Consider the following 27,193-nt stretch of genomic DNA (forward strand, 5'->3'; position numbering starts at 1 on the left):
GCACCCTGAATATAACAGGGCCCGGCGCCAAGCTCGGGCCGGAGCTATCATAAAAGCCCTTGCCCACGTACCTGGCGTCACATTTGTTGATGCACACTATTTTTGGCCGTCGCCACACGCGATGGAGTCCTACACCACGCCTGCAGCGTCACTACCCCCACTGCCGAGACGGCTGAGGAAGTGGCCATCGCCCTGGCCACTTTAGATCCCACCTGTCACACCATAGTGTGTGACTCTCGCTCAGCCATTACTAACTTCAGCAAAGGCCGTATTTCTCCCCAAGCTCTTCGCATCCTCTGCCAGGCACCACACTCTAAAGACAGCATAATCTCCCTAACATGGATCCCGGCCCATGCGGGCCCTGTCCACCCACACCTCCCCAATCTCAACGAGGTCACCCACTCCATTGCGCGAGGCCTAGTCAACCGCGCCGGAGTCACTGGAGGTGAGTTGGACACCAGGGACAGTCTGACAACTTATAACGATCTCGTTAAGGCCTTTTACCTCAGTCGCCGAATCTTCCCCCCGCCTCACCCAAAGTTCAGCCGGGCGCAGGCTACCACCCTGCGTCTACTACAAACAAACACGTACCCTTCACCTGCCCGCCTCCACCTTATATTTCCGGACGTCTACACTACCCCCAACTGCCGGTGCTGTGGAATTCACCCGGCTACGCTTCCGCATATGCTATGGGAGTGCCCAGCACAGTACACACCGACTAACACCACGACTCTGTCGTCGAGGTTGCATGAGGCTCTGCGGAGCTCCGCCCTCGACGACCAAACCTGGGTGACCCAGCACGCTTGCGAGGCGGCGGCGAGGCAAGCCCTCGACGTCCCTTCGTGGGAGGCTTAGGCCCGGCCATCATAAAGTGCTGGTTCTACAATAAAAGTTTATTCCTCCTCCCTCCTCCTTTTACATCTATTTGAATAGGCCGCGTCGGAGTTGGGCCCGAGTTAAAGCTTACTCTTAACGACTTCGTTGTAAAAAAAGGAATAAAAGAATAAAAGAAAGAAAAACGTCTCAGCCCTAAATATCGCCGCCTCAGATTTCGTCATGCTGGCACCGCCTCCATCGGCACGGTTCCGTGAGCAGCTACCAATCTGTTCACTTTCGTTATCTTCCTTCCCTCGGCTGCAGCGCATTGTCTTGATGCCAGCGACGCGCTAAATCTGCACCATCATTCCGTCATGCATCGCTTCTGCGACCAATCAAGCTTTCGCCGGCACACGTTCACTGCCGTATTGACACTAAAACTTTAAAATGCTTGCCTTCGAGATGGAACGCGACTATGTGGCCATGGGGAACATGTTCACGGGGCCGTACTATTGATGACAGCATCACAAAAGGCTAGATGTGGTCAGGTTGACTTTACATATTTGGAAGGAATGACTGACGGGCTAGTTGCTCCATATCACATAAAGAACAGCGCTTAAAGTTAGCGCAGTTTGTGTGTGGTTCCTTCTTTGTGTCCCGTCGTGAAGTGCTGTTCTTTCTGTGACTTTACAGATGTTCTTTTTCTGCGTCGGTTACGTCTTCCAAGAGTGTTTACTCGGAAAATTTTTGTTCGCATGCATGGTTTTTACAGAAGCATATTTAGTCGAAATTGTTTCGCTTGGCTGCATAATCTCGAGGACGGGCTCCAAACTGCTCATTTGCTTTAGCCACGTAAGAACCATTACTGAAAATTTAATTAACGTAGCTTTGTTAATTACGCTAACAACTTCTCAACTTACTCCGCACCTAGAGGTTACCAATCTGAACACTCGAATGATAAAATGATGTTAACATTGTTTGTATCGTTTCAATAGCTTTGTTTCGTGCAGTTAAAAGAAGCCGGCATATTGATGGTGCTGTTGACTTCTTATAAAGTAAGTGTGAAAGCTTGGACAGGTTATCTTGGCACAAATCAACTTTATGAGCTTAATCACATGGCCCAACCTTGCACGTCTGTCTTTACAACCGATTCTCATACATTACACAAGAAGCACCTCGGCGCTACGGTACATCCCATAAGGTGTGCGAGAACATTGTGCGCGCTCCCGATTAGGTTTCTGAGCGTTGGTGGCATCAGGCTCGGTTTCCTGGCATCATAAGGAATAAAAACAGCTTCCTGGAGGAAAGGATTGGGCACATTTTCAGTATTTTGTAACATATGGATCAGCACGGATATGTACATTAGAACGAAAAGTACTGAAATATTAAGGTGAGGGTTTCGCTGGATGTATTTTAGCTGTCTAATAATAAGATCTAAAGAAAAAAATACTGTGATTTTGTGACAATTTATGCTGACATGAAATATGAGCTCCGACACAGTACCCGTGGTAGAACTTGCCGCTGGACTACAGGGCTACATTGAACCACGATATGCTGGTTTAATAAATACCAGTAATTGGAAAGTGGTTCGATCTTGAATTTCCTGTATGTCGGCGCCGCTGTGATGTGTTCGGGGCCCTTTTTAAACCACAAGCACTATGTTTGAGCTAATATTGAAAGCAAATGTATTATCTTTTTTAGGGAGGGGGGGGGGGGGGGGCTTTCTTTAGCGTCTAACCACAGTTCCAAAGTTATCAGTTAGCTCAAGATGCGCCTGCATGTGTTTCTAATATCCAGTATGTTGTCACGGATTCAATAGAGAAAGAGCGTTATCTTATCAGATTGGGCGCGTGAAGCGAATACTGACGTACATTCTCCATCACATTTGACGACCCGAGATGGCGCTGCAATGTACGAGCATTCCAAGCATTCCGACGCCTTGATCCGTAGATCGGAATCAGAGGAAGCACTTTGCGCGCAGCCATCGTTATGTTTGAGTGTTATTTTCTTTTCCAGCGCAAGCTCATCTTATAATGAGTAACGTTCGTGACTGACTCTTTTGGAAGTGTTTTGCTCTTGACATTACTACAACGTGACAGTATAGAGGTGCTCCATCTTCATCGAGTGAATACTGGGAAACGGACTAGGCCTTTCCTCGCGTCTGCGTTTACACATTTACCGCACCAATTTATCTTTCACAACTTACTTTTTAATTTGGGGGCCTGTAAAGCACAGCAACATTTTATTAACAGGATGTTTTAATAACACGGAAAATTTATATGCTTATTAGTCGGCTTTCACATCATGGTAAGGAATTTCAGTAAAGATATACTTATGATAATTAAAAGCCTATCCGTTTGACAACGTTTCATCTGAGTTCCCCTTTGTAGGTGATACAGACTTGCAGGTGGTTCGTATCGGTGACCCTCGACATATGTTCAACCACCAAACAAAGGGTTATTCCAAATGTTTCAGGAGGCGTGTTACCCTCCTGTCGTTCATTCCCGTTCGCAAACACGCATAAGACGAAAGTGCTGCGTGAAGAGCGTCGTTAGTCCAAGCCAACGAGCTACCGTAACTCACCTCGCCTATATCGCTGTCATTTAGGCTTAGATAAGAAATATATATATATATATATTAAATCGACGCATCACGAATCCAAAAAGAGCTGCCCGCGACCAGCCCAGCTAGGTTTCTTTCATTTCGTACTTCGTCGTAGCGGCTAATAGTAGCTCACGAAGCAGAGCGCTGAGTGTGGATATGGCAAAGAAGGTTTTCTATGTACTGTCTCGTCACCCACCGAAAATTGCCCGCCGTGCTACTGGCCATTCCTAGAAAATTGTATATGTGACGCCCAGCCATTTGCAACACAGCAACTTTGTTTTGCGATGCGAGAGTCCAGGTGAGAGACGGGGTAGTTATGGAGATAAAGACACGCTATTTTCTGGAGTAACTTAGGAATGCATGAGTGAATGCCTTAATTTATTGAGAAAAAGGAGGAGCAAGCATCAGTGGAAGCACGTCTCAGGAGATTGGGAAAGAAGCGGGGGACAATGAGGAAAAGCTGGGGCCCGGGTGGCAGGCGAAGTCGCAGCTTGGGGGCGAGAGCATATAAGCAAGAGTTGGCGAAACCAGTTGAATTCCAGTGTAGATGTGTGATGTGCCGAGTAAATTATTGGAGTCACCGCCTAGCATCCGTCCTTTGCGGCATTATAAGCTCCCGCCGTTCTTGGTAACAAACCTTTACTGAAAACCAATCTTCGCAATTACTTATTCATCAGCCATGCCTTGCCACGTATTCCTTAATGGCAGGGTATGTGGATTACAACTACGCTGTCCCGACAAGTTACGACCATAACGTGACGCTTGCGGTTAAGGATGCCATACTTGTGACTCTTACTATACTACTACTATACTGCGCGAATACTATAAACATGGGTTTACTGCACAAGTTAGTGAACAGACATTTTAGAACCGCGTTTTTTGCCATACATACGCTCAACGCAAGCACCATTACAGGATGTTACGATGCGCGTCCCTTCAAGACAGAGACGCGAACGCAAACATAAGAACGCGTTAGAAGACGGGTTCCCTTGGGCCTCGTGTCAAACATATCCAAGCCAACAATATGTTAACAATCATGCCGTCGTTTCTATGCAAAGAGGTTGTGTATTTAAACTTCTGGAGTGACAGTCCAATCCGCCACCTACGGGAGCGCGTGAAGCCGCCGGGGGCCACATTGTTAGAGGAAAAGGAGCGCGGCTACAGTACGTGGCTGCGGTATACGCGCGACGCAACCTGTGCTTGCGGTTCTGCGATGAAAAAAATAAAATGAAACCCTTTTAGGAAGTATATCAGTCCGCCATTGTGTGTCGCTGTTGTCAAAAATAAAATGCCATGGTGGTGGGTGCCTTGTGTTCTATGTACAATATGTTGCGAGAGCTGAAAAACGCTCGTTTCCTGTTTTCTTCATTCAGTAACTTGCCGCGTGCATCGGCACTGTGATGCCCTTTCGTCGATACGTGGTGCCGGCCCGTATTGACACGACTTGACCTCGAAATGTAGTATCCTTATGCCATTTCTTTAAAAAGCACTATTTGTGTAAATGAGCGTTTTTTGGTTTAAACCTAGAAAACAAGAAAAAAATATTCAACTGTCGGTCTCATTTTTGTCCGGCATTTCAGTTCTAGCTGAAGAGAGTCGGTGAAAGCAAATTTACAACAAAGCTAAGGCGACCCGCAATCTGCACGCAGCCGCAAGCCTACAATGCTCTCCAATGTGAATAACCTGCCAAAGTTAAGGTCATGTGTCAGCTGGCGGCTCAAGCAATCCGTATACTTTTTTTTCGTTTCTGCATCCGTTCTGCCTGCGTCTGCGGCAAAAACGTGAAGTGGGAAGGCAGATAAACAGAAATTGGTGGAGGCAGGTGGTAGCGTAAGGGTTAGCGTGCCCAGCTCCCAAATGCAAGATGGTGCATTTGGGAGATGGGCTCGAATCCCGGTGGTTTGTTTGTGAAGACAGCTTTCTGTGCTCTCTGGTGACTGCGAAGCTCAGAATGAGGCGGCATCCTGACGACAACGGTCGCCGTCAACGTAACAAAATAAGCGGGCGTGCAAGGTCACCCCTAAAGCCGAAAGCACATTCAGAGGAAATACAGTATGCTCTTGTCGAAAAAAAAAACGTGATGAGTAACGAACGATGTTGTTGAGCGAGGCTGTAGACGGATAATTTCACCATAGACAGGACCATGCTCCAATCTCGGTGCGCAGCGGAAATATACATCGACAGCGTGTCAACTAGCGTGTAATTGATACTTCATTAAGGTCGTTGCGTGTTTGTGTTGTGTCTAGCAGGAGCGAGTAGTGTAAGAGATGACACTGCAGAGAAGGCGGTGAGCGAAGTCCGCGAGAAGTAATTGAGGATAGCCATATTGAACGTCGACGCCACGTTGAATAAAGCCTGCGACTTCAGTTGCTCAGCCGCCAGAAAGGCTTGGGTGGTAGCATACCGCTGGGCGTATTTGGTAACCACAGCGATAAACAAACACTTTGCGGAAGTAAACAGAGGAAAGGGACGTAGTGAGTTGGCCGCCCTTTTCGAGCTCTGGCATAGATTGAAAAATGAATGTGACGAAGTATGACCCACAAAATAGTATATGTCAACCCAAATGAATCAGCGTGGTCATACTTGCGCGACAGGCCATGGTGGCCTGCCACCAGGACATAATGAAGTTGCAGCGATGAGAGTTTTCATTGGGTACTTGAGAATAAAAACGAGCACATCAGAGACGTCCGAGGGACATTTCTACGGTACAAGAGCACATCGCCCCCCCCCCCAAAGAAAACAAATAAATCACGAATATAAGCTTACTAATAGGGACATCATAAGATCGAGCACTACGGCGCTTGTTGATCTTGTTTAGGATGACGTCAATATTTCATTCAGCGTTTATTTTTGAGAAAATGAGTTGAAGTTCCGTTTATTTGCATCACAATGGCAGGCGTAATCAGGCAAACATTGGCAGCCTTTCACTAGAGAGCGCCTGTCTACTCTGTGGAAATTACGTATGACAATGACAACAAACACAGAAAGCTTTGCTTACATCGATTCGCACATACATGGGACCCGCATAATTTTTTTACTGTCAATTTAAATGCTTAAGAATAGCGCTCATTAACGCAATATTTCCATTCATAGTGAGCAAAAGCGGCTGTCGTATCCACAGTAGAACTGATTTAAATGGCTTTAATCCCATGGGCATTATATCGTTGCCAACTTCCGTGGGATTGGAGTCGTCAAAATGGGATACAGTTGACAGGGAAATCAGAAGGTTGATGAACGGCAAGAAGGCGGAACCTTGCACAAGACCTCAGGGATATAAAATGACTTTTTGAGCAGCTTGGTCAGGGGGCCACGCTATGGTTTCCACGTCTATTAAAAATCCTCGAAAATATGAACAGAGGCCGACAAAAATGCGGGCATTTTGGAAAAGGCGAAACCGCTGGAAATTTCAGGACAGCATTAGCCTAAATATAAAATATGACTTAAAAATAAGAAACCATAACTTTGACAGGGTGGCCAAATTCTGGCACAAATAAATCGGCTGTTGAAGCAGTTCAGCTGAAACGGAATGGTGCGAAATAAGGCGAGAATGTCGGCAAGTGTTGAACAAAGGTCAAACAGGTCCTGCGGCCGACGCCAGCGCTCGGCAGCTGTCAAGCGACTGAACATATTAGCGAGATGCCTGGTCGTCAGTAGTTACAGTATGATTCGGGTCCGAAATATTGGACGCGGACTCCATCACATTGAATACAGTGCATTCTACGGTGTCATTCTTCGACAGATGGTACCCATTCTCGTGCAATGAGGATGGGAACAAATTGTCTCACGTGCCGGCTGTCACCTTCCTCCTACTGCCAACATTCCGTCCCCTCCGTAGTTGCTTAGCTTTTATTGGGTTCGGCTGCTAATCACGAGGTCTCGGGATCGAATCCCAACCACGGCAGCCGTATTTCAATGGGTGTGAAATGCGAAAACCCGCGTACTTAGGGTTAGGCGCATGTTAAAAATTCCAAGTGGTCTAAGTTATTCCCGAATCCTCCACTACAGCGTGCCTCATATTGAAATCGTGGTTTTGGCAAGTAAAGCCTCATAATGTGTTATGTAACATTCGTGAAGGATGTCCTGGGCAGTCACACAACTCTTGAATACAATTAAGTGTCAGGAGTTGTGCGTGAGGTCTTTGAATATGTCATCATCATCATCATAGCCTGGTTACGCCTACTGCAGGGCAAAGGCCTCTCCGATACTTCTCCAACAACCCCGGTCATCTACTAATTGTGGCCGTGTCGTCCCTGCAAACTTCTTAATCTCATCCGCCCACCTAACTTCCTGCCGCCCCCTGCTACGCTTCCCTTCCCTCGGAATCCAGTCCGTGTATAATAGCTGTGTTTTACCAGTACTCACCTACGGGGCAGAAACTTGGAGGCTTACGAAAAGGATTCTACTTAAATTGAGGACGACGCAACGAGCTATTGAAAGAAGAATGATGGGTGTAACGTTAAGGGGTAAGAAAAGAGCAGATTGGGTGAAGGAACAAACTCGAGTTAATGACATCTTAGTTGAAATCAAGAAAAAGAAATGGGACATGGGCAGGACATGTAATGAGGAGGGAAGATAACCTATGGTCATTAAGGGTTGAATATGTGGATAGCCTTTATGGCGTTCGATAGCTGCTAGTCTACATTGCGGCTATATAATAAAGGCGGAACGGCAACATGGTAGAGAATGTGGAGAACATACAAATCCCGCATATATTACTGCACAATAATTTTAAATGGCGTTCTTGCTTCACGCACGTGGATAACCGCCGTAGGAGACTACCTTGGAAACTAACTGCAAGTACTGTATATGTCGTACCCAAGGATGTACCTGGCCTGGTGGCCAGTAAATGTGACCTAATATTGCGAGCAGCTTCGACCATAGCATGCTAACGGATGACGACACAGACTGGAGTGACTAGCGCAAGAGTGGACAGGGGACACTAAAGACGCTACAAGGACAAGCGCCCAGTTGGAAGTTTGCGCTTATCCTTGTCGCCTCTTTAGTGTCCCGTGTCCACTCTTGCGCTAGTCACTTTAGCATGCAATACCAACGAGCCCGGTCTCACACCCTGTGACGACACAGGGATAGTTTGCTCAACTCTTGTTTCGTGACTTTTGTGTCAAGGTGAAAAACCAACATATCCATGTATATGTCTTAATACTTAAGCACATCTAGATTTGCCGCTGCGGCGGTAGCCCATGAGTGCGCATTGCAAAGTCGCTAGTGAAATAATTGTGTGCACCTTAACGAATTCGATAGGGGGAAAATCAAAACCCGTCCACGACGGCGTCTCTAGTAGGCGCTGTGCGATGTTCGGACGTTAACAATGTGTGCCGACTGAAGAAAGGCTGCCCCGAAGTGCTTCTGCCGGTTAGGCTAGCTTCTTCGCTCCGTAGAATGAAAAAAAAAAAAAGAAAAGGAAAAAAAAAGAAAAAAAAGAACCGCATCAAAAGCCCAGAATCAACAATTGCTCGTCGCGAGTAAACGCTGGATGACGAGTAATTTCCAGGCGACGAGCGAATACGCTTGATCAAGAACGCTGATAACGCCGGCGGGACAAGCATTGTGGCGAAGTTCGTTGCGCAGGGATAGCTTTTACTTTTTTTATTTTTTTGTTTGGTTGGTTGTTTTTGTTTGGTTGACGTCATCACGCGTCACCGCGGGAAGTTTGAAAAGTTTAAGGTGAGTACGCCACGTGGTGGCACTCACGCGAACTAAGCCCTTGTGTCCAGTAAAGCTCGATACGACCAGTGGCGCGTCCATCGGCGCGCACTACGCCTGTACTCCACGCAGTCCACGCAGCGGGAGCCGGAGCAATGGCAAGTTGCATCGCATCGCCATCTACAGGCAGCATCTGGGATCATGTCTGCCGATAATAAAGGGCACCCATTGGCTGTCTCGATCCCAGATGCCGCCTGTAGATGCCGTAGCGATGCAGTGTGCCGTAGAGTCACTTGAAAAAAATTTCAGAGTACCGCATTCGTTTTCCCCGCGCCGCCGACGCGTTCATTGGCCCAACCGTACCACGTGACTTTGGAATGCCATATACCTTCAAAGCGCCAGGTGGGCCGGCTGAGTTAGAGCGCAGGCAGCGCAGGTTCCCTACGTTTTTTGGTGTTCCAATTGTCGCGCTCGCGTTTGACTGCAAGGAAATCATGCCTGGCTGCTGCGCCTTCGGATACAGCAACCGAACTGGGTCTGGAAAGACTTTTTCTAGATTCCGACCGGGAAAGATGACCGAGGGGGTCGTTCTGCTTAGTTACACAGAATCGGCCGGGAGAACTCCAAGTCTACAAAGAACACCCGCGTGTGCGAGGTATAAGTACACCTTGCTTGTGTTTTTCGGCACTGTTTTAGAAGATATTTAAGCGAAGTGCACGCGGTGTTAGCGATGCTACGAAAATAGGAGTTCATTGCAGGGATCGTTCGCGTCTTGCACGTTTGACGCGGGCACACGGGTACGTGTTTGTCGCTCAACACATGCGGTTATTCCGTGCTCGTGGCACGCGAAGGCACACTTGTCGCGCGAGAATTCCGCGTCCTCACGTGCACCAGGTACTCGCATGATTTCTCCGCGCACGTGAGCGCGCTCTCGCCTCGAGTCACTCGACCCATAGCACTTGTTTTTCGCAGATCGTGACGATCGCAGTCAATAAAAACATGGTCAATACGAGGCCCATGATACTTCCTTTTTTCCACTTATCCTTTGCTCATATATACATATGCATTTCGAGTTTGAAACGAATGGCCAGGCGATATTAACAACACATGCTTCAAATTTTGAGCTTGTAAGCCGAGCACATGCAATGAACTGAAGTCAGCATACATATGTTTTATGTTGAAATGCTACGGTGCATACCCAAATAATGTTGTGCTTGATGTATAACAAGAAATACAAAACAACAGAACACCCAGTAGCTTTAGTTTCACTCTGTCACTATGAATGTTACATAAACCGCTCTAAAAGCACAAGAATTTTATACATCGCCTATGTAACTTAGAAAAAAGAAGTTCTGCGTCACCAGCGGGCGTTCCTGCTTTTTTTTTACACAGGCAGCAAATCTTGGCAGTCTAAGAAAACAGTCATAAATAGGTTGAGAAGAGTAGCCGCTCATGGGGGGGGGGGGGGGGACGCACTAGACAGCCGCGTTCATAAATCGCAATGTAGCAAACTGTCGCTCATTATCAGTGTACAGAAGTACATATACGTTGCTGCAATCACGCAAATGGCTCATATTGGTCTTCCCCAAGATTTAGTGCGCAAAATGGTCATTGAAGTTGGTTTTTACGCCTGCTGTGCACAGATCGTGTTACGATCATGGCCAAACACCGGTGCGCACACGGCAGTCGCAGTGTGTCGTGCGTATACGGCGGACGAAGTCGCCCGGCAGAATCGAGAACGCGCGGTATCCGTTTGCAAACTAAATTAAATGTATCCGATTTAGCTTGTGAAATTATACAATGAACGTACGTGCCTGTGACACTATCAGGTGTTATTTTCGTCCTGATTGGAAACATTCAATAGAAGCCGACGGCGGTCCACGATGTTCATGCCCAAAAGCATAAGCTTGCCTCATTCCGGCTCGAAGTGACGAAATGTTTCCTTCGTAGCTCGCTCCACCGAAGGGGGGAAAAAAACGCGTGCATAAGCTCCCGATAGCAGCGCTAAGCTGCTGCCCACAATCGTAGCACAGTTCCAGCAGTAAACACGATCGGCGTGCAAAACAACCACCGGCTGCATTACTTCGCACAAAATAACATTTTATTTTCGTTCTTATAGCAACCATTCTCTCCGGGCACAAAGTATTTGTACTTCAGTAAACACTTAACATGATGTGTCACCGAATATCAAGCTCTTCCAACACAGCGGCCTTCCCGCGACGCACTCGGCTTGGAAGATATATGGCGGTGGCCGCTCAGTGTTGCCAGTCCAATCCCGACCTTTGCGGTACTCTGAATTTTTTTCCAGTGACTCTAGTGTGCCGCTGCTCCCGCTCCCGCGGCGCGGAGTATACCACTTTTGTCGGCGCCTGCACATAAGGTATGATCTACGTCCGATAAACTGGAACAGCCTGCGGGCGCACTCTCTCAGGGACTGACGCGCCGATCACGGTGCACAGAAGTGTGAAGCCAGACGCGGCCACCCGATACTGCGACCGCGAAGCGATGCGCACGCGCGAGGTGCGAGATCAAAAAAGAACGTCTGGTAGACAGTAAGTTTGAGGAGAGCAGACGGAGCCAGTGCGAAAAGAGCCATCGTCTGAAGAAGACATGCGTAATCTTCCTTGAATATAGCCAAGGTTTTTTTTTTTTTTACCATTAGTTAGTTTTATTTTTGTACCCGAGTGATTTATACGCTGTTATTCGAGCCCTAAGATATAAAGTTATAGCATCATCGTCCAATTCGAGAACTACTACAAGGTCATTTGTGTACAAAGGCAAAACTGTAGCAGCCGTCATCGCCTACCATCGTTCCCACGCGCTTCGCCCTTTCCTTCTTTCAGGCAGAATCAAAATGCTGCTTTCGTTTTTTTTTTTTTTTTTGGCGGCCTCAGCCACTTTATCGCTTCGGCAACGCTCGGCCAGCGGCATGCATTTGCAGCGTCACACGATAAGAGCCGCATGTCCAGATGCCTACACCAGGCATAACGCCCTGTCGCGGGCCAGTCTCGCTTCAGCCGACCTTGTTCATCCATCGCACGCTTGAGAGCAGCGCAATAGCAGTGCGCAATTGCCCCGTCACGTGGTATTTTATCATATTTCGCGGGCTTTCTTTGGAACTAGGAAAAAAGGACCACGTGAGATATATCGTGTTCGAAACAATTGTTGAGAGATTTTTCAAGGTGCTCTACAACATTGCGTATCACACTTGGGGTCTGCAGCCAGTATTTAAAAAGGTGATTAATTAAACATAACTAATCTATTAAGTGGAAAACAAAAAATAGCCTGAGTAACTCTAGGCCAGTACTAACATTATGCATTCGGTTCAACTCGCGTCCGGAGTGCCTTTCATTTTTTTTAAATTTGGCTCAAGTTATAGGGGCCAACCTGTATACTGCCGTCCACATCAACGGCAGCCCGATATTCCGTGAAATGTAATTACGTATACTATGAGGTGAACATATCGCTGCTGCTTCGTCCACTTGTAGCTTTGCACGTAATAACTATAAGCAACGCCATGCATATACACATTGCCCGGCGCGTCTTAGTTAAAGTCTGTATATATAGATCATGCAAAGCTGGCGGGTGGCGGAGACGGAAACGGTATATGCTAATAACACCTAAGCTTTTTTCTTCTTTCTTTAAAACGAACCTTTATTTGTGAACCTTGCCGCTCTTTACTCCTGTCGTTCCTAATAGCTCCCAAAAGAACAATGTGATCGAGCGTGGGATCAAAATTAAATTCTGGGGCTTTACGAGCCAGAACACGACCTGATTATGAGGCTTCCGGAGTGGGGGACTCCGAAATAATGTGTTTCTTTAACGTGTACCCAATGCACGGTACACCGGCGTTTTTTGCATTTCGCCCTCATCAAAATGCGGCCGCCGCCGGCATTTGATCCGGCGAACTCGTGCGACGTATGACGCCAAAGTCACTGAGCGACTAGGGCGGGTGACCGTTGGTGGGACCGAACCTCGACCCCATAGCACAACAAACCAGTGCAAAAAGTAACGCAAATCAAACGCATAAGAGCAAAACGCGTCGCGCTGTGCGCTGCAGTTGAGAATTTTGTGATGTACAGGGCTTCTTGCTCTTTCTTGCGCCTAGATATAGATTTGCTCAGGATTTGCAGCCTCAAACTCTCCTCAGCCTCGCTTTCCTCTTTGCGTAGGTCGGTACGCAGTGTTCGGCATCATCAGCTGGGGAGAGGAGTGCGGCCTTCCTAACCGCCCTGGAGTGTACGTCAAAGTGCAGGACTACTTGGACTGGATCGCCAGGACTGCCGATGAGCTCCGGCACTAGGGCTTGCGCCACATGAAGCCGAACGAGCCTTTCAAGAAGCCGGTTTGCAAATAATTATATATATATATATATATATATATATATATATATATATATATAACACGGTGAGCTGCGCAGACTCTCATCGATAAACTACCCGTACACGATCTTTGCGCATGCTCTACGCACAAGCTTTGAAATTTACACCTTTTTTTTTTTCGATAGCAAAATATATGGTCGCGCTTTTTAAAAATATTTTACGGCTGTCTCTCCTAGAGCTATAGCTAACCATCGCCGACGGCGTGTTCTTGTACAGTTATATCAGCCATGAGCCCACGATTACGCACACACGCTCTAATAAATAATTGCGCTTGAAATGAAAGGCCGCCAGCATAATTTACGCCATAACAAAACAATAAAGCCTTGCAACACCTATAGAGTAATTTATACCGTGCTTTCTTTCTTGCTTCCCCTTTGGCCCACGTCGTCACACTTTGAAGCTGCGAAATTACCATACTATAGAGAAATAAAATTATGCGCGCATAGCCTCCTTCGACGTTCATTTACACTGCTGAAAATTGAACGCGATAAAAATCATATCCAGCGTTCTTTTTTCTTCGAATTCTAAAACTTTTTGTTCTTAAAAAAGCCTACAAGGTAAACTCAACTCACACGTCACTGCATATTAATTATCTGCCCAGGCGGACGACACTTGTGAAAAAAATCAATAAATTCACTAATTAAACTAATTGAATCAATTATATTTTAATTACGAACTTCACGGCACATGTAAAGTTAAAGGGAGCTATCATAAGAGTCTAGTTCCGTGTTCCTACATTTCAATACCGCCATGTGAACCGAAATAACTGCAGCGTCAACTCATTCGTTCAATGTACAGGCGCCGACAAAAGTGGTATACTCCAAGCAGTCCGCGCAGCTGGAGCCGGAGCAACAACAACCTAAAGTCCCTTGATAATTTGAAAGTACCGCCACTCTTTGAACTCTGCCGCCGCCGCGCGACCTCCTCGCCTCCTCCTCGCCCCTTGCATGTCCCCCCCACGGGAACCAGTTTTGCCCCCGTTTTTCTGCACGACGATTGGTCTCCCTGCCGTTGCCCTTAGAAACGCGCGGTTCTTGCGTTTTGCTTGTGTTTTTCTTTTTCGTTCGCGCCATTTTCCTCCTGAGCACGGCTGGCTCGGTGCTTTAGCTCGGCGTAGCGAACGTTGTGCGCAGTGTTTCTGGTCTATGTGCTAGCGCTATGCCGGGCTGTTGCGCATATAACTGCAGCAAGAAGCCTGAAGATGGTTATGCCGTTTTTACAATACCACAACGAAAGCGTAACGGCTTGCGTAGGAAGCAGTGGCTGCATGACATTGGCCGAAGCAACTTTGTTCTGACAAAGAACAGCGTTGTTTGCGAGCTGAGGAGTCTTTCTTATAGCTCGTAGCAAAGCATCCCATAATGCTGCATTTTTTTATCATTCTTCCGGCCTGCTCACCAGCGTTTTTGTTGCGGTTGTCCTCAGTATGCTTAATATTCTGGGGTGGCTCCATTACTTCGCACGTCGCTAACTGTTGTTATTCAGTCGGAAGCGCAGTATTATTGATTCTGCTTTGCGCCCTGAAAAAATTAGTGGCAAGTATCCCCGTAGTATTGTAGGTGATGAGCGTTCACTAGTCAAAATTGAGCTTTTTTTTAAGTTTTAAGGCGAAAGCCTTTAGATCTTTATGTTTCAAGGTCGCGTTCTAAATAGGTATCACGTGGCCCAAGGAAGGCCACAGGGGACCCAAAGCATGTCCACCCCTGCATGAGAGAATGATTACCCTAGTTATTTAATGAATCATTAGTGGTTGACATAAGGTGGATTAGGGAGGATTAGGTTGATCAGAGTGTATTAAAGAAGATTAAGGTGGATTAGAGTGCATTAAGAAGGATTAAGATGCATGAATAAAGATTTAGGTGCGTGGAGGAGAATTAAGGCGGATTATGGTGGATTAAGGTGAAGTGTTGATGAAAGGGTATTAAGACCGATTGGGGTGGATTAGGGTGCATGAACAACAATCGAATCAGTAATCAATCATTACTCTGGTAATGGGACCTTGAAACAGAGGTCTAAGGCTTTCGCCTAATAAGCCACACACAAAGGGATGTGTCACAAGCAATACTAGACCAGACGCACGAAATAAAGCATCTGATCATGTGGCAGAAAAATTGTCTGGAGTATAGAACTCGCCTCAAAGCTCCCTTTAAATCAGTATACCCCGTTCATACGGCTTTAAGAAAAAACCAACCTCCTCATAAACGTTCCCTCCAGCATTATCGATGCTGTTATTAGCATTTCTCAAAATTTTCAACCCAACTGGGGCGCGCAACTGGCCCAACATAACACGCCTCCATAGAATCCTGCGGCCTGTCCGGGGGAGCCCAGGAGGTATAGCGTGCCGTGCGCAGCCGGCGGGCGAGGAGAATCGAGGAGGAAAGCGCCGTGAGGAGGAGAGTGTCGCTACTTTCAAATTATCAAGGGGCTTTACAACAACCTGCATCGCAGCGCCATCTACAGGCCGCATCTGGGATCATGTCTGCCGATAATAAAGGGCACCCATTGGCTGTCTCGATCCCAGATATCGCCTGTAGATGGCGTCACGATGCAGTGTGCCGTAGAATCACTGGAAAAAATTTCAGAGTACCGCGAAGGTTGGGATTTGACTGGCAACACTGAGCGGCCACCGCCATATACCTTCCAAGCCGACTGTGTCGCGGGAAGGCCGCTGTGTTGGAAGAGCTTGATATTCGGTGACACATCATGTTGAGTGTTTACTGAAGTACAAATACTTTGTGCCCGGAGAGAATGGTTGCTATAAGAACGAAAATAAAATGTTATTTTGTGCGAAGTAATGCAGCCGGTGGTTGTTTTGCACGCCGATCGTGTTTACTGCTGGAACTGTGCTACGATTGTGGGCAGCACCTTAGCGCTGCTATCGGGAGCTTATGCACGCGTTTTTTTTCCCCTTCCCTGGAGCGAGCTACGAAGGAAACATTTCGTCACTTCGAGCCGGAATGAGGCAAGCTTATGCTTTTGGGCATGAACATCGTGGACCGCCGTCGGCTTCTATTGAATGTTTCCAATCAGGACGAAACTAACACCTGATAGTGTCACAGGCACGTACGTTCATTGTATCATTTCACAAGCTAAATCGGATACACTTAATTTAGTTTGTAAACGGATACCGCGCGTTCTCGATTCTGCCGGGCGACTTCGTCCGCCGTATACGCACGACACACTGCGACTGCCGTGTGCGCACCGGTGTTTGGCCGTGATCGTAACACGATCTGTGCACAGCAGGCGTAAAAACCAACTTCAATGACCATTTTGCGCACTAAATCTTGGGGAAGGCCAATATGAGCCATTTGCGTGATTGCAGCAACGTATATGTACTTCTGTACACTGATAATGAGCGACAGTTTGCTACATTGCGATTTATGAACGCGGCTGTCTAGTGCGCCCCCCCCCCCCCATGAGCGGCTACTCTTCTCAACCTATTTATGACTGTTTTCTTAGACTGCCAAGATTTGCTGCCTGTGTAAAAAAAAAAAAATCAGGAACGCCCACTGGTGACGCAGCACTTCTTTTGTCTAAGTTACATAGGCGATGTATAAAATTCTTGTGCTTTTAGAGCGGTTTATGTAACATTCTTAGTGACAGAGTGAAACTAAAGCTACCGGGTGTTCTGTTGTTTTGTATTTCTTGTTATACATCAAGCACAACATTATTTGGGTATGCACCGTAGCATTTCAACATAAAACATAATATGTATGCTGACTTCAGTTCATTGCATGTGCTCGGCTTACAAGCTCAAAATTTGAAGCATGTGTTGTTAATATCGCCTGGCCATTCGTTTCAAGCTCGAAATGCGTATGTATAAATGAGCAAAGGATAAGTGGAAAAAAGGAAGTATCATGGGCCTCGTAGTGACCATGTTTTTATTGACTGCGATCGTCACGATCTGCGAAAAACAAGTGCTATGGGTCGAGTGACTCGAGGCGAGAGCGCGCTCACGTGCGCGGAGAAATCATGCGAGTACCTGGTGCACGTGAGGACGCGGAATTCTCGCGCGACAAGTGTGCCTTCGCGTGCCACGAGCACGGAATAACCGCATGTGTTGAGCGACAAACACGTACCCGTGTGCCCGCGTCAAACGTGCAAGACGCGAACGATCCCTGCAATGAACTCCTATTTTCGTAGCATCGCTAACACCGCGTGCACTTCGCTTAAATATCTTCTAAAACAGTGCCGAAAAACACAAGCAAGGTGTACTTATACCTCGCACACGCGGGTGTTCTTTGTAGGCTTGAAGTTCTCCCGGCCGATTCTGTGTAACTAAGCAGAACGACCCCCTCGGTCATTTTTCCCGGTCGGAATCTAGAAAAAAGTCTTTCCAGACTCAGTTCGGTTGCTGTATCCGAAAGCGCAGCAGCCAGGCATGATTTCCTTGCAGTCAAACGCGAGCGCGACAATCGGAACACAAAAAAACCTAGGGAACCTGCGCTGCCTGCGCTCTAACTCAGCCGGCACGCCCCGCGCTTGGAAGGTATATGGCACCCCAAAGTCACGTGGTACGGTTGGGCCAATGAACGCGTCGGCGGCGCAGGGAAAACGAATGCGGTACTCTGAAATTTTTCCAGTGTCTCTAGTGTGCCGCTGCTCCGGTTCGCGCTGCGTGGACTGCGTAGAGTGCACTGTAAAATAATTTACACCCTAAAAATTGAAAAAGGGTGTAAATGTGTCTATAATTAACTCACACCTTTAGGGTGTTATCGATATAAAGGACACCTTAAGGGTGTGAGTTATAGACACATTTGCTCCCTTTTCACTTTTAGGGTGTAAATTATTTTACAGTGTATACCGCTTTTGTCGGCGCCTGTACGTGATTATGCACGCGGCACTACGTCCAACCCTATACATGACAGAAAAATGTGGCATAAAATGAAGCTGCCCGTCACACTTCTCTCTTCCCGCAAGCTGAATGATTCCAATTGGCGGTTAACGCAATTCGCGAACGGACGCATAGCAACTTTAGCAGCAGGGAGCGAGATTTATCGACTTATCGCGCGGTATGGAGACGCTCTATATTTCACGCCGTCCTCATTATACATCACAGGGGGGTTGCAGTGCGAGCAGCGCTTCGCGGTGCGGCGTGCATAATCAGGATAAATTGAACGAATAAGGTGACGCCAGTTATTTCGGCCCACATAGCCATATTGGAATGTAGAAACGCGGAACTATACCTTTCTGACGATTGCGGCCTTCAACCTTCCGACGTTAAAGTTTACGACTATAATGCAATCATTTTATTAGAGAATGAATTGCTTTGGTTTTTCTTACAAATGATGTCCACCAGGACAGATAATTAATGTGCAGCGGCCTAATTCGAGCAACTTTTGTAGGCTATTAATTTTTTTAATGTTCAAAGTAAGAAAAAAAGCTGTATGTCGCTTTCGGCTCATCAATATTCACACATGGCTTACATGTATGGCTTCACAAACACATTCACACATTCATGGCTTACCAGTTCCTCAAGCTAATTTCTCCTTGCGTAGCCTCCACTATACGTTTGTGCAGAGCGCGAGAACAGCGCTCAGAAGATCGAGTTTTCCTGATCTGCGGGCGGAAGGCAGCGAATTTGGACATGCTTCCCGCACTGGTTTCACGCTGTAGACCGAATTTCGCGAACGAGTACGGCGCAGCTCAGTGCCGCGGAATCTTATACATTTCCTGGGGCCGAATCTTATAACTGCTCGGAAGGGGAATGGTTCACTTGGCCTCATCTGATTGGTCAAAATTTTGCTTGCGTCAGAGGCCGTCAGAGACAGCGGGGCGGCACCGCAAATTATGATCACGTCACGCATCTGTCAATCATTTCCAAAGTGAACACGTCTTTGGCTAAGAGCGGAACCGGTGAAGGGTATAGTCCGCTTTGGATTCCGTTGCTGTGGCTTGGCTGTTGCCTTGCGACCCTGGCCGCGCGCGCCGGTAGCGCGACCCCGCAGACACGCAGGCGTCGCGCGCGCGTGCGTTGGTTGCTTCGGAGGCTATTACTTGTTTTTGTTGTCTGCTTGGAATTGCTCTTTCGGTGTTGACCACGGCTGGAAGTGCGATACGCGTTCGAAAAAGTGACGGATACGCCCCTGCTTCTAAGTAGACATATTGCAGGCTACACTATCAACTGGAGGAGACTCGGGTGCAAGCGTACCAGTGGTCATTCGAAGTAAAGGAAGGAATTACGCTCTGCGGTACATCGCCACCGGCCTGCAGCTCGCAGAGGTCGGTCGGACGCGAAGCATTCATGGGAATGGCCTAGATCTCTGCCGCCGACGCTGTCCACGAAGTTGCTCTCGCAATTACTGTGTTGGCCGGTAAAAGGGCTGGGTCAGCTTTCCCGTGACCTCCGCTTCAAAGCCAATGCCAAGGAGATATTTGCATGGTGAAATCGAATCCCCAGTGCTATCGCCAGCGTGAATAGCTCTCAGATCGCCGTTCAGCAATGGGAAGAGTTCAACCTAGGCAGGTCCAGTGCTTCCTTCGTTCAGCTGATAAAACTATACAGTCAGGACGGGAACATATTGTGGAGGTCTCTTATTTGGCTGCCCTTTTTTCTCTAGTTCGGGAGTGCTACACTTTGTTCCTCAATTTCACAGCACAGCGCGCACCGTCAGCACCACGCTCTTCGATTTTAGATATCGTAATATTCGATTGCAAGTTCCATTGCTTCTATCACGCGACGCGCCGTAGAGCAGATCGCAGGGATATATCGGCAGAGCGGCGGTTAGCGAGTCATGTCCGAGCACTGTATCCGAGCCGATGACGAAGGGCGAAAAAAGAAGGAAAATTGATATAGTGGGCTAGTAAAGGTGGCCCTAAGAAGCAGTTCACCGTTTTGTTGCGCTCGCTACTTAGGAAGTGCTGGCAGTGCATTCCTGGTGCGTGCATCGTGAACGCTCCTGGTAGCAGAAGACGTAGCGCTGCGCTCTGCCAACTCATTTACGCTTGCGATACCATCTGTCGGCTGATAATGAAAAAGAATGACATGAATAAATTACTTCTGCAGTGCGTAAACGCCCAGCACAACATGGTTATACTTTAGAACTTGCCATATACTAACTAATTTGTATATTATATTTAATTAGCAAGCAGAAACATTCTGCAGTTCCTCGATTAGCTCGTCTTATGATGACGTACACTTCAGAGGTCGTCTCGTCCCTCTCGTCAACTGGTCGCGTCCTCCCCTTCTTCCACCTCCGGCTTGGGATTGGCATACTTAGTGACGTAAGCGGCGAAGTGATCGGTTCATTTTCCGAAATGTTATAAGTTTCGAATCCGCCCCAGGACACCTTGAAGACGCGCCTGGCAAGCACCGCTCCGTCTGTCACAATGCTTAATTTTCTACCAAAACAGCACGTAAAAAGCTGTTTATGCTTTACCATTACACAAAACATGTTTTGTTTAACTTTGAGACCTTGTTATTGCATGTACAACTATATGAAACGTAAAAAGTATCAGCGGGCGGCTAAAGTTAGAGAACAGACGACAAGATCCGCGCTCGCTTTGGAACAGTTTGTCGTCTGTTCTTGGTTTTCTTCGCTTGGTTGTGCACTGTAGGTGAGTAAACGTCACTGGAAGATGTAGCATGCGTGAATGGAAACATTTTATGAAGATTTTATTTTAAGAACGCGTTATTTGTGTAGCCATATCCACGCTTTAAACGAAGTCTCTTACATCACCAGCCAACACAAGCCTCGCAGACACATATACCGTCATTCCCATGATGGCACAGCGCCCCTTAAGAAACTCCCATAGACAGTGGTGCCAGATTTCCTTCTAGGTGTTATAGTGAGAAACTCTATGGGCGCCGCTTTAAGTACATTCCTTTTTGTATATTAAAAAGACGCCGTTGTCGTAAGTTCTGATTGTGCGAAAGGGCAATAATCTTGATTACAATACAAACGCAGCAGTGAAAAGTGGACAACGTTTAGAAAGTTTGCTATCTTCAACCAATATTATTTCATATAAACGCATTCTTTTAAATAATGATGGCCCAAAACACAAATGTCTCCACCACCCAAGAGCGATGCAAATACTATGAGCACGCGTTATGAATAAAATATTTTCATGGCGCGAAGCGACGGGGAAAATGTGGCGATAAGCATTCCTCTCGGCCACCATCGCATACGGCTGCTCATTAGCATAATTAGAACGGAAACTTCATGGCTCGTCGCACCACAAATTATGGCGCAAAATCTCTGCAATGGAGGCCCAGCGCAACGTCACGCAACGTCAATTTGACGTTTACGAAATGGCCCTTCCTGTGACGCTCCCCACCATAGAGTTCCTCCCCGCCGCATATTCTTTCAGCCAATCAGCAAGCTGACATGGCGCCTATCTTGAATCACTACGACATATTCACGAAATCGCAGATCCTTTGCACTGGCTTCTGTACGCTACCGCTCACTTTCTTTTTTGAAGCGCTAACGTCGCAATATAGCTGCCAAGGACAAAAAAAATGTATTAGTCGATAAAATTTGCAGCCCTACGTCATGTTTCGTCATCTTGATGAAAACGCGAAATTGCATTTTGCAAAAGTTCAGTTTCCCTACACAAATTTCAAGGCACGTGAGCTCTCAACAGCCAATCAAAGAGTCAACATGGCGGATAATGGCGGCCGTGCAGCCGCCATACGTGTCCAGAATAGAGCCTCAACTCTGAGGGGAACAGATAAAATCCAGTGTCTCAACGTCGATGGCTGTGTGCAAAAGAGCTGGGGTCGGCTATCTCTACCCCCCGTTTTTTCTTTCTCTTTTATTCTCCTCCCCCTATTTTTATATCGTCATGTAAATTTTCTCCTGCTAGGGCGCTTTAAAGTAGTCCGCCCTTTACAAGGGAACTAGGCATAATTTATCATCATCCTGTTTATCATCATCATTGCACGCCAGCACCTCAGGCCGTCATCGCAAAAAGAGCCCCGTTTTCGCCCCAAGACAATACACTGTCTTATTCCAGTACACCACATATAGAGAGACAGAAGAAAGGGGAAAGGCAGGGAGGTTAACCAGATGGGAAGATCCGGTTTGCTACCCTACAGTGGGGAGAGAGAGGAGGAAGAGGTAAAGTACACCACAGAGATTTGCGGTAATCCGGCAGGCACAAAAGTTGTATAAGCGGCTGTATGGCAACTCCAGAATCCGCTACTTTAGCTGGCAACACTGTAGACCAAATAAACAAAAATGGCTACGACATCCAACGTGTTCATGGCAATGGAAACTCTACGGTTCACGGCGATAGAGGCTGTGTTTCAATACTCGCCGCAGACTGCAAAGTAAATGGCTACGTGGACAGCGGCCGTCTTAAGTCTTGCTCCAATGGCCGTCTTGCGCTGGAGTTTGAGATATAGTAGCGGCGCCTGGTGGCGGCGCGCGAAACGTGATCTGGGTAGTACCCGCTTGGGTAGTATTGAGCCCCGGCTGTGGCGAAACACGTTTCTAGCCCGAGTTTTGCGATGATTTGCGCTTTTTTTCTGCCCTGTTGCGAGTGCGAAAAAGCTCATCACTTCTCACAGGCCATGCTGACCACGCTGCGAGTTCGCCGCAGCCTATAGTTTAACGAAAACGGGCTCTCCGTGAGACGTAATGCTGGAAGCAGAAGGAATCGGCGACGCCGAACCGGAGAGACCTAGCTCACCCTCGAAAAGGCGTCACCGTCGTTACTTCTGCGTCGTGGGCTGCCATGAACAAAAAGGCCTGAATCCCGACATCAGATTCTACCGTTTTCCTTCAAGGCCTCACGAAGCGGAGCGTCGGGCGCGCTGGATAGCTGCAGTTCGTCGCGCTGGGTAAGCGAAACTTCGCGCAATGCTGACTGCTTCGCCTGTCTTGAAGCTTGCTTGATTATCTGCGTTCTAAAATTCGGTCTTTTGCACCTACAGTCCCGACGGCAGACCGATATAGCAGCAGGCATGGCTGGTGACTCACGATTCGAGACCCGGCCACAGCGACAATTAACAATTCGGCCGGTGCGAAGTGGTGAAGTGACCAGGTGTGTGCAGATGAGCACAAATGGTCGGGTTGATTCGGCGACAATTCACTACCCCACTACGAGCAGCACAGGTTAGAGAGTTAAACGTGCTCATCCTTGACCACGGCGGCGGTCAGACCTGCGACGCAGCAGAGGGTGCAAAGAATCCCTGGCTCCGGACAGGCCGCCATTGGAATATGAACCTGGCAACGTTTAACGCTAGAACGTTATCTAGTGAGGCGAGTCTAGCAGTGCTATTGGAGGAATTAGAGGGCAGTAAATGGGATATAATAGGGCTCAGTGAAGTTAGAAGGCCAAAAAAAGCATATACAGTGCTAAAAAGCGGGTAGGCCTGTGCTACCGGGGCTTAGCGGAGAGACGAGAACTAGGAGTCGGATTCCTGATTAATAAGAATATAGCTGGTAACATACAGGAATTCTATAGCATTAACGAGAGGGTGGCAGGTCTTATTGTGAAACTTAAGAGGTATAAAATGAAGGTTGTAGAGGTCTACGCCCCTACATCCAGTCAAGATGACCAGGAAGTCGAAAGCTTCTAAGAAGACGTGGAATCGGCGATGGATAGAGTGAAAACAAAATAAACTATACTGATGGGCGACTTCAATGCCAAGGTAGGCAAGAAGCAGGCTGGAGACAAGGCATAAGGGGAATATGGCATAGGCACTGGGAATAGCAGGGGAGAGTTATTAGTAGAGTTTGCGAAACAGAATAATATGCGGATAATGAATACCTTCTTCCGCAAGCGGGATAGCCGAAAGTGGACGTGGAGGAGCCCGAATGGCGAGACTAGATATGAAATAGACTTCATACTCTGCGCTAACCCTGGCATCATACAAGATGTGGACGTGCTCAGTAAGGTGCGCTGCAGTGACCATAGGATGGTAAGAACTCGAATTAGCCTAGACCTGAGGAGGGAACGGAAGAAACTGGTACATAAGAAGCCGATCAATGAGTTAGGGGTAAGTGGGAAAATAGAGGAATTCCAGATCAAGCTACAGAACAGGTATTCGGCATTAACACAGGAAAATGACCTTAGTGTTGAAGCAATGAACGGCAATCTTATGGGCATCATTAAGGAGTGTGCAATAGAAGTCGGTGGTAACTCCGTTAGACAGGATACCAGTAAGCTATCGCAGGAGACGAAAGATCTGATCAAGAAACGCCAATGTATGAAAGCCTCTAACACTACAGCTAGAATAGAACTGGCACAACTTTCTAAGTTAATCAACAAGCGTAATACAGCTGACATAAAGAAGTATAATATGGATAGAATTGAACATGCTCTCAGGAAAGGAGGAAGCCTAAAAGCAGTGAAGATGAAACTAGGAATTGGCAAGAATCAGATGTATGCTTTAAGAGACAAAGCCGGTAATATCATTACTAATAAGGATGAGATAGTTCAAGTGGCTGAGGAGTTCTATAGAGATTTATACAGTACCAGTGGCACCCACCACGACAATGGGACAGAGAATAGTCTAGAGGAACTCGAAATCCCATAGGTACCGCCGGAAGAAGTAAAGAAAGCCTTGGGAGCTATGCAAAGGGGGAAGGCAGCTGGAGAGGATCAGATAACAGCAGATTTGTTGAAGGATGGTGGGCAGATTGTTCTAGAGAAACTGGCCACCCTGTATACGCAATGCCTCATGACCTCAAGCCTACCGGTATCTTGGAAGAACGCTACCATAATCCTAATCCATAAGAAAGGGGACGCCAAGGACTTGAAAACTTATAGACCGATCAGCTTACTGTCAGTTGCCTACAAACTATTTACTAAGGTAATCGCAAATAGAATCAGGAACACCTTAGACTTCTGTCAACCAAAGGACCAGGCAGGATTCCGCAAAGGCTACTCAACAATAGACCATATTCACACTATCAATCAGGTGATAGAGAAATGTGCGGAATATAACCAACCCTTATATATAGCTTTCATTGATTACGAGAAAGCGTTTGATTCAGTCGAAACCTCAGCAGTCATGGAGGCATGACGGAATCAGGGTGTAGACGAGCCGTATGTAAAAATACTCAAAGATATCTATAGCGGCTCCACAGCCACCGTAGGCTTCCATAAAGAAAGCAACAAAATCCCAATAAAGAAAGGCGTCAGGCAGGAAGATATGATCTCTCCAATGCTATTCACAGCGTGTTTACAGGAGGTATTCAGAGACCTGCATTGGGAAGAAATGGGGATAAAAGTTAATGGAGAGTACCTTAGTAACTTGCGATTCCCTGATGATATTGTCATGCTTAGTAACTCAGGGGACCAATTGCAATGCATGCTCACTGACCTGGAGAGGCAAAGCAGAAGAGTGGGTCTAAGAATTAATCTGCAAAAAACTAAAGTAATGTTTAACAGTTTCGGAAGAGAACAGCAATTTACAATAGGTAGCGAGGCACTGGAAGTGGTAAGGGAATACATCTACTTAGGGCAGGTAGTGACGGCGGATCCGGACCATGAGACGGAAATAATCAGAAGAATAAGAATGGGCTGGGGTGCGTTTGGCAGGCATTCTCAGATCATGAACAGCCATTATCCCTCAAGAGAAAAGTGTATAATAGCTGTGTTTTACCCGTACTCACCTACGGCGCAGAAACCTGGAGGCTTACGAAAAGGGTTCTGCTTAAATTGAGGACGACGCAACGAGCTATGGAAAGAAGAATGATGGGTGTAACGTTAAGCGATAAGAAAAGAGCAGATTGGGTGAGGAAACAAGCGCGAGTTCATGACATCTTAGTTGAAATCAAGAAAAAGAAATGGGGCATGGGCAGGACATGTAATGAGGAGGGAAGATAACCGATGTTTATTAAGGGTTACGGACTGGATTCCAAGGAAAGGGAAGCGTAGCAGGGGCGGCAGAAAGTTAGGTGGGCGGATGAGATTAAAGGGACACTAAAGTGAAAAATGATTTCTTCTGCATCAGTAAATTACCTTTCTACAACACCAAAAACACTACTCTTGCAACGATAAGACGTTTGGTAAGCCAGAAAAAGGGCAAGAAGGAAATACGGGTGGCGACGCCTACTTAAGTTCCCGCACCTGGTGGCTGCGACGTCATGGATTTTCATGGCATCTTCTAGGGCCTACTAATTATATATAGCGGTACAGATTGACTACATTGTGTTCTAAAGGAACCAAATATTAAACATGGCAAGTTTCGGGAACCTTTACTCAGCCAATGCTGCCCAAATGCGAAAACATACTTTGGAATCCCTGGCGTCACGCTGACGTACCGGCGCTGGGGTTTTGGCGCGAAATTCAAATACTGATACTTGGACCTTCATTTTCTCATCTAATAATCAAACTATCTCTTTGAGATGACTGCCTGCAGGGTTCTGAAAGAATGTTTCATTAGTCTAAACTGATTTATTGTTTCCCTTCAGTGTCCCTTTAGGAAGTTTGCAGGGACGACATGGCCACAATTAGTACATTACCGGGGTTGTTGGAGAAGTATGGGAGAGGCCTTTGCCCTGCGGTGGGCGTAACCAGGCTGATGATGATGATGATGATGATCCTTGACCTCAAGCCAGCACGTTGAGGCAGCGTAGCAAGGTAGTATTGATTGCAGCACATGGATGTTGGAGCGCTGTCATTAAAAGCTACATCAAGCGAACAGCGCACGATCTCGCGCTGCAGCGCGATTCGCACGTACGTTACTGCGAGCTCATATGCATTGTATCAGTTATTTATCAGTTGCTAAAGGGACAGATGGCCGCTACTACAGTGAAGGCATAACTACTTGTCTA

At 47.1% G+C, this 27,193-nt stretch overlaps 1 protein-coding gene across 1 annotated transcript in view; it reads left to right on the forward strand.

The window, feature by feature from the left end:
• Window positions 1–13,421, forward strand: part of LOC142572310 (neurotrypsin-like) — a 63,450-nt gene extending 50,029 nt beyond the window's left edge. The window contains exon 20 of the mRNA XM_075681355.1: window positions 13,254–13,421. Coding sequence (XP_075537470.1) covers window positions 13,254–13,384 — 131 coding nt within the window. The 3' untranslated portion in view covers window positions 13,385–13,421. The remainder of the gene's footprint in view (window positions 1–13,253) is intronic.
• Window positions 13,422–27,193: the final 13,772 nt, after the last annotated feature.

The sequence above is a fragment of the Dermacentor variabilis genome, chromosome 1 (genome assembly GCF_050947875.1).
Source record: "Dermacentor variabilis isolate Ectoservices chromosome 1, ASM5094787v1, whole genome shotgun sequence".
NCBI classification, from domain to species: Eukaryota; Metazoa; Arthropoda; class Arachnida; order Ixodida; family Ixodidae; genus Dermacentor; species Dermacentor variabilis.